The 18,722-nt window shown below is 38.0% G+C and overlaps 2 protein-coding genes and 1 long non-coding RNA gene across 3 annotated transcripts in view; 1 reads left to right on the plus strand and 2 right to left on the minus strand.

The window, feature by feature from the left end:
- VPS39 (VPS39 subunit of HOPS complex) overlaps positions 1-5,957 on the minus strand; it is a 48,438-nt gene extending 42,481 nt beyond the window's left edge. Inside the window, exon 1 of the mRNA XM_039232732.1 lies at positions 5,742-5,957. Coding sequence (XP_039088663.1) covers positions 5,742-5,814 — 73 coding nt within the window. The 5' untranslated portion in view covers positions 5,815-5,957. The remainder of the gene's footprint in view (positions 1-5,741) is intronic.
- Positions 5,958-6,539: 582 nt separating this feature from the next.
- Positions 6,540-9,715, plus strand: LOC120232207. Its single transcript, XR_005528518.1, has 3 exons — positions 6,540-6,637; positions 8,223-8,305; positions 9,653-9,715. It is a non-coding gene; the product is annotated as an uncharacterized LOC120232207 (long non-coding RNA).
- TMEM87A (transmembrane protein 87A) overlaps positions 7,548-18,722 on the minus strand; it is a 41,242-nt gene continuing 30,067 nt past the window's right edge. The window contains exons 14-20 of the mRNA XM_039232733.1: positions 17,975-18,033; positions 17,091-17,194; positions 12,854-12,927; positions 12,372-12,433; positions 11,594-11,649; positions 11,040-11,070; positions 7,548-8,797 (exon numbers count right to left, since the gene is read on the minus strand). Of these exons, the coding sequence (XP_039088664.1) occupies positions 8,756-8,797; positions 11,040-11,070; positions 11,594-11,649; positions 12,372-12,433; positions 12,854-12,927; positions 17,091-17,194; positions 17,975-18,033 (428 nt within the window). The 3' untranslated portion in view covers positions 7,548-8,755. The remainder of the gene's footprint in view (positions 8,798-11,039; positions 11,071-11,593; positions 11,650-12,371; positions 12,434-12,853; positions 12,928-17,090; positions 17,195-17,974; positions 18,034-18,722) is intronic.

Below are 18,722 nucleotides of genomic sequence, written 5' to 3' on the forward strand. Positions count from 1 at the left end.
TGCCCAGTGTGGAGCCCAACATGGGGCTTAATCTCAAAACTGTCAGATCATGGCCTGAGCCAAAATCGAGAGTCCAGTGCTTATTGGACTGAGCCACCCTGGTGCCCCAACAGTGCGTGCTCTTAATGACATAACAGAAATCAGAAATATCATTAGCTCTATGAAATGGTGCACATTTATGTTGGGACAGAACACAGAAAACAAAAGAAATGAGTTCACAATGCTTGCTTTGTAAAAGATATTGTGCTCAGAATCCTACTTATCAATATCACTGCATTGAGCAACTGGTAATGCTGAAGTCGATTTTTAGGACACCCAGTGCTCTTCCAGATATAAATAAAATGAAGTGGAAAAGTTTTTAACTCACTTATTACATAAAAACCTATAACCAAAAGGCCAACATAATATAGTGCTCACTTTCCCTTCCCACTCCACTTCGCAAATCCCTACTGTTTTTGTGTCTTTTAGCACCTTCTTCTTGACAGTCTACCTTCTATAAGGTACCTTGCAACAGCTGTATCCTAGTTCTCCAGTAACCCCTGTGATGGCCTCACCCGGTCTCACTTTATGTGTCCTTCCACGTTTGCTGCAGGTTACCTTAGATCTGTTATACTGACACACTGGGGCTTAAATCCTCATGAAGCTGCACTACTAACATATGACATCAAACTCATACGCATGACATTCAAGAGTCTACTTTCCATTTTTATTGAAATGTTTACTTGCCAATAGATGTTTCTCGTCAAATGCCTACTCTATTGGTCATAAAGTAGAATCAGACAAATTCATTAAAATAAAAAAATTTTTAATTGAGATTTTATTTGGCCCTTTTCATGTTTTCATTTGAAGGTGCTAGGGAAAAATGTATTTATCAAATATGTAAAGTATTATAACAACTTTCCTTCATATAGTGAAAGCAACACACACATACACACACACTCCTAATACTCAAATTCATAAAGGAAAACAGTACATCATCCAGATGTAATAATGGCACAGAATCTTGAAGAGGCTTGATTTGGTTTTGGAAGTAAGTGGGGGCTCAGGGGACCAGAAGACCTGACCTATGTTGGGCCTCCACATTCTATGACATGTCATCTGATAATACAATCATGGATGCAAAACACAGAGAATGAGAAGCTTGCAGAGCAGGCTCATAATTGGGTAGACAGTCCCTTCTGAGACAGCAAATCACAAAGTGGGACACAATACATAAACGGTGTATTCTGTGGATAACACATAAACAGATGTGAATCAGTCCTAGAAAATTCCTGACAGCCTGATCCTGAGCCACAAGTTTGGATGTTATTCCTCCTGGGAAGTGAGTAAGTGCTGGGCCCTCTTGCTCATAATTACCCTCATGAAGCTCTGTCCAAAAGTGCAAACCCAGTCCAAGCTCATGTGATACACAATTCCATTCCTGGCCCTATGCTGGCCACTGCAGGGAATACAGAAATGGAAAAGGTAGTGGTCACTTCCTCTTTTTGGGTCATAGGGCAAAGAATGGTGTTTCTTAAAGCATAATCGTGGTTAACCGTATCAGAATCACTTGAACTTATTAAAAATATACATTCCTGAGTGCTGCTCCCAGAGATTCAGATACAATAATTCTGCAACAGTGACCTGAAATCTGAATTTTTCAATTCAATGCTTTAATTACATGACACATTTATGTAGTTTCAATGCTAAAACTGTGGGAAGTCTAGCTTCCATTCTTTTTTTTTTTTTTAATGTTTTATTTATTCCTAGGAGAGAGAGAGAGAGACAGCGTGAGCAGGGGAGGGTCAGAGAGAGAGGGAGTCACAGACTGAAACAGGCTCCAGGCTCTGAGCTGGCAGTCAGCACAGAGCCCGACGCGGGGCTCAAACCCACAAACCGCGAGATCATGACCTAAGCGAAAGTCGGACGCTTAAGCGACTAAGCCACCCAGGCGCCCCTTCCATTCTTTTTTTTTTTTACATTTATTTATTTTTGAGACACAGAGTGAGAACACAAGCGGAGAAGGGGCAGAGAAAAAAGGAGACATAGGATCTAAAGCAGGCTCCAGGCTCTGAGCAAACATTCAGAACAGAGCTTGATGCAGGGCTCGAACCCACGAACCGTGAGATCATGACCTGAGCTGAAGTCAGATACTCAACCGAGTGAGCCACCAGGCGCCCCAAAGTCTAGCTTCCTTTCTTGTCTACCCTCTCCCTTCTGCTATGGGCAACCATTTTAGTTCTTTTTATCTTTCTATTGTTTCTTTGGAAAATATAAGATTGATTGCATACACACATACAGATACACACACACACATTCACACATTTGCATTTTTCTTTACAGGTTCTGAATATATATTAAAGTTTCGGAACCAGTATCTATAATCAGACATGATTTACTAGGTAAAGGACCTTGGAAAAATTACTTAAATTCTCAGGTTATTCCTCTGCAAAATGCAGTTATTGTTTCATAAAAGCTTAATGCAGATTAGTACTCAATAAATGGAAGCTATTACTATTAATATCATCATTCATTCACTGAACAAAGATTTAATAAATACCCATTACGAGGAGCTATTCTAGGAGCTATAAGTAAAGCAATATATAAAACAAAGTTCCTGCTCTGAAGGAACTTCTATTCTAATATGCAGTGAAAAAGACAATAATATAAAACAGCATTAAGTAGCAATCCATGATAAGAAAGATAAGGCTGAGAGAGAAAACAGCACATTGTCTTTTATATGGCATAGTCAGGGAAGGTCTTGCTGAGACCTTTCTGCAGAGACCTGAAGGAAATGAGGAATGAGTCATGTAATATTTAGAGCAAGAGAGTTCTAGGCAGAGGTAAGAGCAAGTGCAAAAGCTCCAAGGTAGGTACGTGCTTTGTGTGTTATGGAACAAAGAAGACTGTTGTGTGCCTAACAGGACAAAGGAGCAGGGGGTAAGAGCATAGGAGATGGGGCAGATGAGGCGAAGTAACCAGAGGCCTGATGCTGTCAGAGGTACAAAGCACAGTAAGGGCTTTGCACCTTCTTCTAGTTCTGAGATGAAGCTACTGAAGGGTTCTGAACACTGGAGAAATGTTATCACACTAAGTTTTCAAGGGATCACTCTATCTCCGTGTGATAAAAGACTGAGAGCGGCACAATTACAAACACATGGTGATCAGTCAGATGACTACTCTAGTAATCCAAATGAGAGAGGTGGTACTTTCATCAAAGTAGAAATACTGCAGATGGAAAGAGTGACTGGACTCTAGACTTACTGGAAGTAGGGCAGACAAGATTTGCAGATGGACCGGATGCAGTATATAAGAGAAGTGAAGAATGATTCGAAGGCTTTAGGCCTTAGCAAAATGGGTAAAGAGAAATGTCATCTGCTGAGATGTGGGATGCAGGGGGACAAGGCATGTTTTGGGAGAGTGGCCATGCTACCAGACATCCAAATGAAGGTACAGAACAGGCAGGTGGGTTCTACAACTCTGGAGTTTAGGGAGAAGTCATCATCATCAGTATCCTCATTTCCATTTTCCAAGAGATGGCCTATGGTGTCCCTAAGACATCTTCCAGCTTGAATACTGTCTGGCCCTGTATGATCTGATTTCTAGAGGTTCCCAGATGAATTTTAGGTAAAGGGAGATAACAACTAGGAATAGTAGTATTTACTGCTGCTGAGTCAGAAAATAGTTTTGAGTCAAGAGGTGGTAAATAGCCTCTTGTAGCCTCATACTTAACACAGCGTCCTAGAAGGTAATGAGTACTTCTCCTCCTGGGTGACCGATGAAGGCAAAGAGCTACCTGCCATTTCAAGTTTTAATTTATTTATTCATTTTAAGTAATCTCTATACCTACCTTGGAGCTTGAACTCATGACCCCGAGATCAAGAGTTGCATGCTCTTCGGAGCCACCTAGGCCCCCCCATTACCTACAATTCCCAAACTATCTGAAAAGCTCAAGTACAGGGAATCTTTACTGTGACAAAGTAGAGTTGGTGAAAGGGTGAGATACATGTACCACTAGTTCCACAGGGTATCAGTCAAGGATTCTGACAAGTATGGTAAGCAGCTGTATTCATCCTTTTTAGAAGCATATGTCCTAGGCTGAGCTGAGTAACCCTCTCCCATGTTTCTATATTAGGCAACATATGCCTCCAATATCATTTATCTTGTGTCATAATCTATTCATAGGTCTTTGTTCCTCACTGTGTGTCCTAGGAGTACAGTTACTGTTTCTTAATCATCCCTTAATTCCTGTAGCAGAGAAATAGAGAAACTGGTGCATATAGGCATCTGATACATATGTGATGAAGAATTAGGGGAATATGTCCCTTTGTACTGGGTCAAATCTTTCAGTTTTTACATTTCTTTCCTCCTCTATTTTATTTTTTAAAATGTTTATTTATGTTGAGAAAGTGTGTGTGTACACATATGTGCAAGATAGTAAGGGGCAGAAAGAGAAAGAAAGAGAGAGAGAGAGAGAGAGAGACCCAAGAGAATCAGCGCAGAACCCTACGCAGGGCTCAGTCTCATGAACTGCAAGATCATGACCTAAGCCAAAATCAAGAGTCCAATACTTAACCAACTGAACCACTCAGGCGCCCCTCCTCTATGTATTTTTAATTTTTACTGAGCATTTAATCACAGAAAATGGAGGTTTTCTTGAGATATCCAGAGGAAGCAAGATTCTCTCCTTAACCCAAGGGACTAGGAAAGCGTGGAGGTATGATTTTAAAAAAGCCCAGGGCTGCTAAAGGCAAGACAGTGCACATTAACATGAAGACCTGTAGTAAAAGCACCCTACTGTAGAGGCTGTAAGGAACTCTGCAAGACTGACTGGGTGGTACTGTCCATAAATGATGCAGAAGATGGTGGCCACCACCAAGATTCCGCCAGGCCCATCTTAAGTACCTAGCTCAGTATAAGATCTGATTAAGAGTTCTGGGCCACTTTTTTATGGCCCTTTTTTAGCACCTAGATATTAATAAGAAAGACTTAAATTATTTGTTTAGTCTTTGGTAGCTGTTATCAGACACAACCACTCAAAGATAAGAGCATAATGTTCGTAACTAAGAGTCAAGGTTTAGACTCCTGAAACCATTTGTATTCTAGAGCATCCAAGAGATGCCAGACCCTGTTTTCTGTATTGACCCATCCCAAGAGGATTACACAAGTTTTTGAAGGGTTAGATTTCATGACAGCCTGGAATGAGGCTCCTCTACCCACAGTTAGGTAACCTGGACATTCTGAATATAAAGCAATCAACGACTTGGCTAGATTGAGTTTAGAACATGAGTTACCTAGAATACAGAGAAGTGAATGATGAGGGACTACTAAAGGGGAAAAAAGGCATATGGTATTAACGTATTTAATGCCTCTCAAAATAGTGGTTTTTCACCTAGAAAACAACAATCATCTGGACAAGTTCACACACCCGATAGGTTGAAAACTCCCCAGTGCTTGCCCCCTCCAAATTGAAGACTTTTTGGAAATCGAAATGAGCCAAAGCTGAGCACAGTTAATAAGAAAGTTGAACCTTCAATTCGGTACTGAAAGCAAGGGTAAACGTACCGAAAGCCTGAGTCCCTGAGGACTTGCCAAACAGCTCCATTGCCCTCGCTATCTACAATACTATGCCCTCCCTCATCCCGTGTCTCTTGGATAACGTCCGATCCGAGTCCATACAGCCAGACACCTGTCCACATTCCTAGCCTTGTAAAAGATAAGAACCGATTCTGCGCTGACCCCGCCTCGGCCCCTCGGCTCACCCCAGGCGGCCAGACAGTCGATCTGCAGAGGGAGCTTTTCCAGGATCGGCACTGGCTCGAAGGCATCATGCATGGCGGCGAGCAGAGTCGCCGCAGCAGTCTCACCCGAAGTATATGGGGACGGGCCAGGTTTGGACCTGGGCCGGGAACCAGCACAAAGGGCCGAGCAGGAGGCTGAGACCCCAGCTACAGGCCGTTCGACAACACAGCCACCAACGCCGGACTTCCTGTGCGGCCAAGCCCGCCCCTTCCGCTGTAGAAGCCCCGCCCCTTCCTCCCAAACACCAAAGAGACCTTCGAGGAACGCGCCGACGCTAGGTTCCTCACCTTCAGCCTAGACCCAGAACTTCTTTGTCATGGAGCCTAACTAGCTACGGAGCCTAACAAAAAGGAAATGGGTAGAAATCCTGGAACTGTCCCAGGCAGTTCGGGCTTTGGCGTCACTTGGTCGGAATGGAGATAAGCCATTTAGGAAATTAGCCTTTGTTTCCATATCTGCAAAGGGATGGTAGTGTTCCGCACTAGCCTGGCGTTGTGGGCGTTTAGCAACTCCTGACACACTCTAAACACCCAATAAATGGTGTTTGCATTACCATTATAATCCCAACAAGCTCAAGTATCTTACCCTTTTTTTAAAGGTTGTTCTAGGTAGTGGTTCTCAAAATGTGATCCCTAGACCAGCAGTATCAACATCACCTGGAAACTTACTGGAAATACAGTCAGTCTCAGACCTTCTTCCTAACCTAATGAATCAGAAAATCTGGACTGGAGGGGCTAGCAGTCTGTGCTTCAGTAAGTCCCCAAAATGAGTGCATGCACTTTAACGTTTGAAAACTACTGCAAGAATGAGGTACATCTGGCAACTTCCTTCCCCTTTACCCCAAAGAAAACAGCAGGTAGGTCATAAAAGCATTTGAGTTTAAAGCAAAAGTCTTTAAGTAAAAATAAAACTGGCCTTGGTCACTTTATTTTTATACCATGTCAGTTTCTTCACTTGTAAATTAGGATTATTGTCCCATCTTTACCAAATGTTTCTGATAATCCAGTGAAATATTTTCAAAGTATTAGCACTAACACAAAAATTGCTAAATAAATCAAGTGTTATGGGTGATTTTCACCATAGAAAATGGACACCTTGAAAATAAAGAACTGCCAGCTACCGTCCTCATAGAAGGCCTAATACCTGGTAGTTTCAGGCCCAAGGACTAAGACCGATATAAACTCTCAGGTAATAGGTCAATGTAATACTATAAATTACTTCTGAACCAGTTCTAAGAAATGATGTGCTGTATCTAACCACAGTGCCATAACCCATAAGAGAAAGCAGAAAGAATTATCAGGTCCGGTCTACATAATTTGTTACAATACACTACTGCTTAACACAATAGGATTTATTCCCTAATCTTAAGTCAACATCTAACCATCCTCAAAAATACATGACCAACTATTTTGCTGCATAATAACTATTATTCACTTGATAAATGTCTCTGGAAGAACAGAAGTACACAACAGTACCACTAGCCTTTTGCTAATGGGTTAACCTGAGAATATAGTCAGTTCTTCATATTGTTCCTTAGAGATACAGCCTAGGTGAATTTTTAAAATCACCACAGCAAAGAGCAGAGATGTTAAATAAATGTAAACACTTTCACTATAGTATGAGTTAGTAAAGATTGTGGTCATGTGGTCAATGGTTTCAACAGATAATAAGACTGTAGAATAAAAACCATGGGAGGAAAATTCCCGCAAGAATTTGGAAGAAAGAATGGTCTTTAGAGAAAGTCTGGAAAAAATGAGGAAAATATATTAATTTTGTTAAAATTTTTTATATTAAAAAGTGGCATGAACTTTCTATGTAAAACAAAAATCTTGGGAAGGCAAAATTGGACAAAACCATTAAAACATACATAGTGCTTCAAATGAATCCCATCACCTTGTGATGTCTCTTATAAACAGTCTCTAAACCAACACCAGATATAACAGTCAATCCTAAAGAATGAGCAGCAGTCCAGGGCCTCCACACTACTTCATGCAGGAAAAACTGTTTCAATTAAGCCAGAAGGACCTGTTTCCTTTGTATTAGCTCCTGCTACTTGAGCATTACACTTCCTTTAGCAGGATGCTCACTCACAAGCACACAGATGGAGTGCCTCTCTGCATCTAGTGCAACACCCAGTGAATGGCATGAAGGCAAACAAAGCACTGCCTAGGACTCCACAATGCCGCCGCCCTTGGAGGCTTACAAAACAGTAGTTAAAAGTTCTGGAGTGTGCACCACATTGCCAGCAATGGGATGTGTCACAATAGCAGATGTCAAGAGTTAAGCTAATATTTCTCTCTAAAGTACATCTGAAATAGAAAAATCTTTAATATACACCATTTGTAAACAAAATTGCACTTGATTTTTTTTTTAAATGATCTGAATCATACTGTAACAGTTTGCTTCTCTTACATACTCTTTTTGTTTTAAATCATCCATAGAACCATGGCTCCTTAACTCAGGACTCTTTTTTCACAAAACTAGCTCTGCAAGATGTAACCTTGGCTTCTCAGGAAATGGAAAGGTAATTGATAATTTCCCCCATCACCTATGTAACTCTCTAAAAAAAATAAAAATTATAGGCAGTTGCTCCTGGAGATCACATATTATGGCGTTGATGTCACAGTTCTTTAGAAGATGTTAAACTTTTTAGTTGGATAGATTAAACAATTTAGACATTATAGAAGATTCAGGAACAACACACATAAGTTGCATAAACATCCATGTCAGGGCGTGGCAGGGAAAGGGGCATCCATGTTGTAAATAAAAACTTGTAGATTTTTCTTGTCCTATGAACTTGTTTTCAGTAAGATGTTCTCCGTATTCTGACACCTCTCACCAGCTCCGATGCACAAAAGTCAAGGAATAGATCAAGTTTCACTGCCTCCTTTAATTCCATGGAGTGTAGAAGACTGACACAGAAGCTGATCTCTTCGGAGTTACTATCCATCTTCAACTGCACATCTTCCATTCTTTACTCCATTTTGGACCTTTCAAAGTGTGTGATCATTCGTTCCTAGGGGGAAAAAAGGTCTTTTCTAAGCATATTAATTTTAAATGGTCTACATTCCAAGTACCTTCTACAAAGATGATGCACATACACATTTCCCACAAGTACTTTTGCTGATGTCCACTAAATATTTAGAAATGCTTCCTAACTATCTATGAAGATATTGAAACATACAGATGTCTAGGCCCCACCCAAGATTAACTGAATCAAAATCTCTAGGATTCTGGACACCAAACCACAGATCCAAAGCAACTGTGTATTTTTGAGTCAAATAAGACGATTAAGCAAATATTTACTTAAGATTAAACTTTAATGAAAATGTGGACCTCCTCTGATTCAAGAATTTAACTTGAAGAAAATGTCAAGGATGTAGGCACAGGGTTTAGCCAGAAACATTTCTACTGCAAAACTCAAAACCGTAACAAAACAGAATTAAATGTCCAAAACATAGGACTGTATTACCCTTAAAATGAAATATTACACATTCAACAAAGTTATACTTTATGAAAAAGTTCTAGAGATCTGTTGTACACAATGTGCATATAGTTAACACTTTCCCTGAGAACAATTAGGATAGTAGAGTTTATACATTTTGATATTTTTTTAAAAAGTCATGCTAAAAATTCTGATTAAAAAATAGTACTTGTAGCATGCCACTTCAATTAAGAAAATTAATGTATTACCATTAAATATCCTTTCTTATGTAACTTTTTACCTTAGAGTTAATATTTTCATTTTTGTGTTGTTTCATTTGCTAAAAGCACATATCACAAAATTTATCCTGAACTATAACAGAACTATAATGCCTTTTCACTATGATCAATTACATCAGCTAATCTATCCTTTTTATTTTATTCTTAGAACTACTCCTCCTGAAGCTCTCTGGTTTGCTCCATTATGGACTGGATGCCCTCCATGACTGTCACCCAACTTCACTCTCGGAATTTCTAACATCAGTTTATCCTTGCCCCTCTATTGGACCTTTTATTTCCTGAGTCCCAAGTCTTTCTCTTTTTAGTTCTCTCATTTTGTAAAGGACATTTTCTATTACTTTCCTGAGAAAGCACATATGGAATGTTATTTTATTGCTTGCATGACTGAAAGTATCTTTATTTTACCCTCATACTGACAGTTTAGTTGAAATACAATTCTAGATTGAAAATAATTTTCCTCAGAATTCAAAGGCATTGTTCTATTATCTTCTAGCTTCCAAAATTGAGGCTGAAGAGTCTGATGCTCTTTTAATTCCTGGTCCTTTAAAACTGGTTTCTCTTAGAATTCATTTAAGTTCTTAGTTCTTTTTTTTATTTTAATGATTTTATTTATTTTTGAGAGAGAGAGAGAGAGAGAGACAGCGTGAGCAGAGGAGGGTCAGAGAGAGAGGGAGACATAGAATCCGAAGCAGGCTCCAGGCTCTGAGCTGGCAGCACAGAACCCGGTGTGGGGCTTGAACCCACGAACCATGAGATCATGACCTGAGGTGAAGCCAGACGCTTAACCGAGTGAGCCACCCAGGCGCCCCTCTTAGTTCTTGAATAGATTTTTCACACAGGGAAACATGAACAGATAGGTGACGTCGATACAACCAAAAGTACTCTATTAAACCTGTATTGCCATGAACGGCCCAACTGAGTTTCACATACTCAGCCTGCTCTGGCTGAAACAGAATGATGGCTGGAGAACTAAAGTCAAAGGGAAGCCCTGTGAGCAAACTATTAGCAGAAGCCCACAACAGGGAGATCTGGGAACTGCAGAATATACCATAGAAAGCAGTGTTATCACCATAGGTTTAATTCTGAATGGTAGAATTCTCAATTATTTCAATGCACAGAACTGCTAAGGAATTTGACATTGTATGCTGCATCACACAGCATGTCAGTGGGAAATAAACAAATCTTTTTTTTTTTTTGTTTTTAGCAGCCAATCCAACAAAATGAGTTGGATTCAGGCAGATGCTTTCAAAAGATTTTCAAAAATCAAGAGATTCTAGAATAACCTAATATTCAGAACAAAAGACCTGTCCTCAAATCTGATCATAAAACTTTGGAAAAGAAATAGGGGACACAAAGAAAGGAAACCTTCTTGAATATCTGGGCTCTAATATTAGTAGTTCTATTCTCATCCTTTTTGAACCATACCAAATATAGTTCTTCAGGCCATTATTGAGTAAAATAAATAAAATTCCCCTGAACAAAGGACCTATTAAATCATGAGACCTACAGTTGATGCACATGATTTGATCACTAACCTCATCTGAATCCAGAAGGGCTGGAAGTGCTCTGCAGAGAGGAAAACACCAAATGAACAATGTAAAGTCATAAATGGTTCATAGAGGAAAGTGAAATTATGAATACAATTTAAAGCCTTTTTAATAATTAAGATCTGCTTAATGCACACTTCAGGGGGAAAAAAGCAAATATGAAAACAGCAGAGTTACTGGAATTGTACAGAAAAAAACCATGTTCTGCACTGTAATAGGGCCAATATTTAATTAAAAATATAGTCAAGGAAAGGAACTAAAAAAATCCCCCCAAAAAATATCCCAATGATTTTGGCAAGGTTTACAGCTAAATCTTTCTAAGCAAAAATGAACAATCTGAACAAATAATCTGAACAAATAATCCTGATTACTTTTGCTTGTATATCATTCCTAATTTTTACTTAACATCTTTTTAACACTTTTAATATTCTTTAATTTTCTATTAGCATTCTCACTAGCATGTTCTTTAGCTCATTCACTTAGAATAATAAAAGTTATACTAACTGAATAAGGATTCTTGTGAAAATAGTTCAAAAACTTACACATCTGTCACAGAAGAAGGAACATTCTCTTCTACCCATTTCAAATCATCTTCCTGCTGGGAATGTACAAATACCAGTAGTTACTAAAATGTACCAAATAATACATGTCAAGTAAGGATCTAAAGAGGTCTCAAAATTTTTAAATTTCATCTTTTGAGAATTCTGATGTAGTATATTCACATAACAAATGTGACTGCTAATAATTTAAAAAATTACATAGTCAAGTATTTTTAAAAACTATGTAAGTGTAAAGAGGTGCCTCCTTAGCGCAGTAGGCAGCGCGTCAGTCTCATAAAAACTATGTAAGTGTAATATAAGTATATAAGTGACATAAAATTGTCTTTAAATGCTTTCTTCTCAATGTTCTAATACCTAAGAGTTTGTTTCTTGTAAGTTCTGCTCCTTAAAAGTGAGATAAATTCTAAAGCCCTTAATGTAGACTGCATGCATCATTCTAAAAAACAAAGAAAAAAAAAAAAAACTCCAAAACACTGCTGAATGAAAGAAAGCTTGTTCTTTACTATAAACAACACTTTAGGTTAATAGGGCTATAACTTACATTGATGAAAATAATTAAATAGAACCCTCAGGCTAGTCTGATGTACCTTTTCAGGACACAGTAACAAACCAAGTAAGTTAAAGATAACTAGATCTTAGAATCACTTGCTGTTTCTGTTTTTAAAAGTGTAAAAGAAATAATATATTAAAAGATGTATAAAGCAAGCTTAATTACAGCACAGATCTAAAAAATCATTAAGGCCTATACACAATTACTTACTGCTTTGTTTATTTTACTATTTCCGTTTGGTTCTTGTTTAGTACTTCTCATTTTCATTCCTTCTGTGGTGGGAAACAAAGTAAATGGGTTAAGTATACTGCAGTCCTACTGGAGTCCAGCAACAATTTCAAACATGGACTCAGAACTTTAGGTTTATGGACTGTGAATTATACAACAGATGTCTCTACCTTTATGCTAGGAAGTTCAAAGCCAAACTTTCAGCTCATCCAGTAAGCACACTGTACATTTCCTGTGCAATTATTTACTGAATTTATCATGGCTTCACCTTAAAATTTATACCCTTCCCTTTGATTCCCCCTAACTTCACCACATACCAAATTGAGAAACAACTGTACAACAATTGTAAAATGATAAACAATTATCAAAGCATCTTGATGTCGATACACACTGTTATACTTGCTTTACTCTATTTCTAATAACCAGAAAATAGTATTTAAAGCACAAATAAATTTTATAACTACCAAAGCTTTCTTTCAGCATAGGTTCCTTTTGTTCATCCTCTTCCTCTTCCTCAGACAATGGTGAGAAGGCAAACCTGAGAGAACAAAGAACGGAAGGAAAAATATTAGAAAACTACAAAAAATGCTACACTCTGGATTTTACAGACCTTATTATTGAAGCTGCAATGAGTCATTCATCAAATTATTTTAGTGAAAACAAAACAATTCTTGCCCTTCAGAAAGCTCTTGATTGCCTTTATTAGCAAGAGAAGCAGGACAGTATGACATTTACAAGTGCAGGCTCAGCCATACTGCCTGTGACTTGAGACAAGTTACCTATTCTCTGTGCCTCAGTTTTCTCATCTGAAATTGGGGATAATAAAACATTACTCATAGCAGTGTTTTATAAAAAGTAAACAAGTCATATCAAAAAGTGCTTAGAACAATACCTCACATGTGGTAAGCATTTACAAGCATATATTACACAAAGAAGGAAGTAAATTCTCATGTAATTTAAAATCTCAGCCTTTCAATTTGTAGTTAAGAGACAAAGTCCTGACCTTGTATGTACCGGGTAATTTAAAATCTCAGTTTCCAAGCGGGGAGCTGAGAAGATCAAGGCCTCAGGTGGTACATCTAAGAGATCTTTCCTTTACAACTTCCAATAGATTCAGCAAAGCAGCTGCCAAACAGGTAACTCCTAGAAAGCTTCCACTTTGAACCCACTCTGTACTGTTGTCTCTTATTTTCATTCTACCTTGTTTTTAAATCACCCTTTCATGAATTAAAAACAAAAAACCCAACAAACTCTTTAAAAGCTAGGAGTAACAGGAAATACCCATAATCTATTAAAGGATACCCAGCAAAAATTAACACTAGATATCAAAGTTAATAATAATAGTTGAAAAGCACATTTTTTAAAGTCAGAGTAGATGAGAAGGCCCACTCTCAATGCCTCATTTCAATATTATACAGGAGAGCCTAGCCAACACAAGAAACAGTAATGAGGCAGCAGTATTAGTTGGAAAGGAAGGAATAACATTGTCATTACTTTCAATAACAACCTAATGGGAAAATCCTGAGGTTATCAGAACTAACAAGACAATATAGAAAGGCTGATGGAAATGATAAATATATAACAAGAGCATTCCAGGGCTCCTGGCTGGCTCAGTCCATAGACCATGCAACTCTTGATCTCTGGGTTGTGAGTTCAAGCCACATTAGGTGTGGAGCCTACTTAAAATTTAAAAAACAAAAACAATTAGAGGTGCCTGGATAGCTCAATCAGTTGAGCATCTGACTCTTGGTTTCAGTTCAGGTCGTGATGTCACAGTTCTTGGGACTGAGCCCATGTAAGCTTCTGTGCAGACAGCATGGAGCATACTTGGGATTCTTTCTCATTCTCCCTCTCTCTCAAACATTTCACTCATATGTGGAATTTGAGAAACTCAACACATGAACATAGAGGAAGGGAAGGAAAAAGAAGATAAAAACAGAGAGGCAAACCATAAGAGACTCTTAAATACGGAGAACAAACTCAGGGTTGCTGGAGCAGGGTGGGTTAAATGGGTGACACGCATTAAGGAGGGCACTTTGCAAGATGAGCACTGGGTGCTGTATATAAGAGATGAATCACTGGGTTCTACTCTTGAAGCCAAGACTACACTGTATGTTAACTAAAGTGAATGAATAAATATTAAAAAAAAAATTTTAAAAATCAATAGCATTGCTACATTTTTGCCAAAGCCACATGTATTATTTTAAAAGGGTACATCCATAAGAGCCATAAAGTTTTTTAAATATTTCAATAAAAGTCATAAAACAGGAGGCCCAGGTGGCTTAGTCAGTTGGGCATCGAAGTCTCGATTTTGGCTCTCATCATGATCCTAGAGTTGTAGGATCGAGCCCCGCATCAGGCTCCATGCTAAGGGTAAGGCTCTCAGGGAGCCTCGGTGGCTCAGTCAGTTAAGAGTATGACTCTTGATTTCATCTCAGGTCATGATCTCCTGGTTCCTGGGATAGAGCCCCACATCACTATCACCTCAGCACCTGCTTGGGATTCTCTCCCTCTCCCCTTCTCTACCCCTTCCCACACCCACTCTCTCAAAATTAAGAAAAAAGAAAAGATCCTCCTTCTCTACCTCTGCCCCCTCCCATGCTCACGCTCTGAAAAAAAAAAAAAGTTATAAAACATAAAGCACTGAAAAGATTAAACAATGGGACATATAGGCAAGGATGGAAAAAAATATACGTAATTTCCCTAATTGACTTATCAATTCAATTAAATTCAATTAAATTCCAAACAAAATCTGATAAAGGTTTTCCTAGAATTAAATAAACAAGTTAAATGTTTTATTAAATAGAAAACAGCCAATAGCAATGGATATTTTCTAAAAAGAAGATTAAGGAGGAGGGCACATACAAAGACTTATCAGGAAACTAAGATAATTTAAGAAAATGTACTACTAATGCAGGATGAGAGAGAGAAAACAGCAGAAGAGAAAACTCACAAATAATTCTTGATGAATAAAAGCACAATTGAGAAATTTTGAAAAAATTACACAATAACTTTAGAACTTCACCTTAAGCCAGGAAAAAATTTCTTAAACAAGACACAAAAAATGGGGCACCTGGGTGATCCAGTTGGTTGAGCATCCGACTTCGGCTCAGGTCATGATCTCACAGTTCATGATTTGAGCCCTGCATTCGGCTTGCTGCTGCCAGCATACAGCCAGCTTCAGATCCTCTGACCCCTCCCGGACCCCTCCCCCACTTGCATCCTCTCTCAAAAATAAACATTAAAAAAAAAGACACAAAATATACAATACATGAAGGAAAAAAATGACAGATTTGACACTATACTTCCATCTTTTTCTATGGCCAAAAACCATCATTAAATTGTTCAAAGATAAACAACAAACTAGAAGAAAATATCTGGAATGCTTGGAACAAAATATTGGAATCTAAAAAAGGAATTTGTAAGGAATTCCTACAAATCAATACAAAAATGATCCATAAGCTGATAAGGAAAAAATGTCAAAGATCTAAAAAGCTGATTGGCAGAACTACGCAACCAGTAATGGCATAAAAAGTAATTTAGTCTTGGAGCACCTGGGTGGCTCAGTCTGTTAAGCATCTGACTTCAGCTCAGGTCATGATCTCATGGTTTGTGGGTCTGAGCCCCACATCAGGCTCTGTGCTGATAGCTCAGAGCCTGAAGCCTGTTTCAGATTCTGTATCCCTCACTTTCTCTGTTCCTCCTTCACCTGTACTCTGTTTCTCAAAAATAAATAAACATTAAAACAAAAAAAAAGTAATTTAGGCTTGAATGCAACTTTAAAAATAACGGTGAATATTCTCATTTACCAGATCTGTAAAAATTAAATAACAGGGAGATAGGAAGATAGAGGAGAGAGCTCCTCTCACACAATTGTTGGTAGACACAGAATTTCAGATTTTTCTGAATGCAATCTGATTTTAATACTTTAAAAATTATAAATATGCAGACCCTTTACCCTAGCAATCCTAAGTCTACTCAATTTCTCTTTTTTTTTTTCAAAGAACACAAACATTAAATGTATAATATGAAAAGACAGGCTATTTTTATGGGATAAAAAGAAGTCATTTATCTCACACACAAAAAGATAAAAAAAGATGTCGTTTATTCTCTAAATCTTTTATTGGTATCTCGAATTATAAAATTAGCTGTTTAGTTATACCACCTCATCCTTTTCCTTCTTTGGTGATATTATTGGGTAATATAAGCTCTTAACTATCTAAACATAAATGGGGGTGAAGGGGTGGTGCACCAAAGACACAGACATTCACAAAATAGCCAATTTCTATATTGTTACAAAGTAAGCTGAGCTAGTGGCTATAAAATTTTTCTTTCTTTCTTTACAGGAGACAGGTGAGACCCTCACGGAGTGTCACAATCTATCTACTTCCCTTCTTTACTTATAAACATACATATTACCAGAACACGTCAGAACTGAAAATCACCTTATATCAATTGATTCAATGGCCTCACATTATATGCTGAGGAAACTAAGGCCCAGAGAAGTGAAAAGAGGCAACATGCCCAAAGTCACAGTGCAAACAGGAAAGTGGACAGGAACCCATTTCTCTGGATTCCAGACCCAGTGAATATTCTTTCCACTATACGACATGGCCCTGACACTGTCACCCAATAAACCACCCCTAACTGATGACATGGCCATTCAATGATTAGCAATGTAAATAAGAAGTGTCCAAGAACCTCTGGTTGTTTGCAGATGGTCGCCAGAGAACCATGATGACAAAGAGGATCATGGAGAACAGCAACCGCCAGATGGCATCATCCACCCAGAGCTCCCGCCAATCCTACCAAAAGGGGGAGAAGTACATTTTTATACATAATCTTAACTCATTTTACAAAGCCCTTGGCAGAGAACAAGAATGACTTATTTATTAATTTAACTTACATTTACTAAGAGCCTGCTATGTGCTAGGCACTCTGCTAAGGGCTGGGAATAAAAAATAAATACCGTTTCTTCCCTGGTAGTGTTTATTGTTGCTAAAGAAAAGGCACTAACTAAATAGAACACTTTATTTATGCTTCCTTATAGCTCTGAGAATCTTTAGGGAATGATTTTTATACAAGCTAAGGGAAAGTAACATTATGTTGTTATTTTATTTATAGTTTTCATTTTATTTATTTTTACCAGCTTAGCTCTGGCTTCCAAAGAAATGCTTTGCCAGTCTCTGTGTTCAGATCTTAAATACATAGCTTCTACTTAAGATTAGTATTATTCACACATACTTAATGTTTAGGACTCTGGATTTCTTGCTAAAAAATTTTTAGTTAAGGCAAGATTGGGTTATGACAAACTGTGATGATCACTTATAATGTTCTCTCCCACTACTAGGATATACAAATCAGTCCTTTCTCCCAACGTCTGCCAAAAAAACCCTTTGAAACAAATCTATCATACTAAGCACAGTGTTAATATAGAATACTTAGGAGGAGGGAAGGATTCTAACCCTCAGAGTGGAGACCTAACCCTAATTTCTTAAAAGGTACGAATATTACCATTGTCATCAACATCACTGTTGATGTATAAAACAGTACACTATTCACAAATGCATGTGTTTGTAACTCACCGACTGACAAGTCACTATCCTGAACTTCATGGTTGTCCAGATGATAAACACAATAGATGCTAAGAGGAAATGAAAAACCTGGTCACGGTATGAATATTAGTTTACATCCCTAATTACATTCTCTGATTCTAGTTAAGTGGAATCCCACACATCCCTAACTCCCAATACATCACAATCATTTTCTCTCAGTTATTTTAACACATTTATTCAATACAAATTTACTTACAACTACGATAACTAAGTCCCACAATTCATACTCTTGTCAATCCTTTCTGTACTTAAAGAATAGTTTACCATGTGGCTACTTTAGTAACCCTCAGAACTGGAAAAGAAGGTATTAGAAACATGGCTTTTTCCAGATCAATAATATGATTTTTTCCCCCTTCTTCATCCTTAGTATAATAATGGTAATTTTTCTTTGGTTGGTCAGATGGAAAAACAGGTTGATAAAATGACTGCAAGACAAATAGAACTACTGGTTCCAATTATAGGCCAGACCTCCCTATTCCTGGTACAAAAGCCAAAAGGTAGGCAAATTAGCTTACATGGGCTAGAGTCTATCCAAATGGATATGTGAAACTTATATGTTATCCATGTTTAGTGACATATGTAGAAGCAATATAATAGCAATGTACATGGATCTAATATCTAAGTAAAATGCTATATTTATTTTAATAAAACCAAATAAGCAAATATTAACATCTTCTAAAAGAAATCTAAAAACATTAATGCTAACTTGCCTCAAAAA

This window comes from Hyaena hyaena, unplaced genomic scaffold (assembly GCF_003009895.1).
Source record: "Hyaena hyaena isolate Hyena2069 unplaced genomic scaffold, ASM300989v1 scaffold_70, whole genome shotgun sequence".
NCBI classification, from domain to species: Eukaryota; Metazoa; Chordata; class Mammalia; order Carnivora; family Hyaenidae; genus Hyaena; species Hyaena hyaena.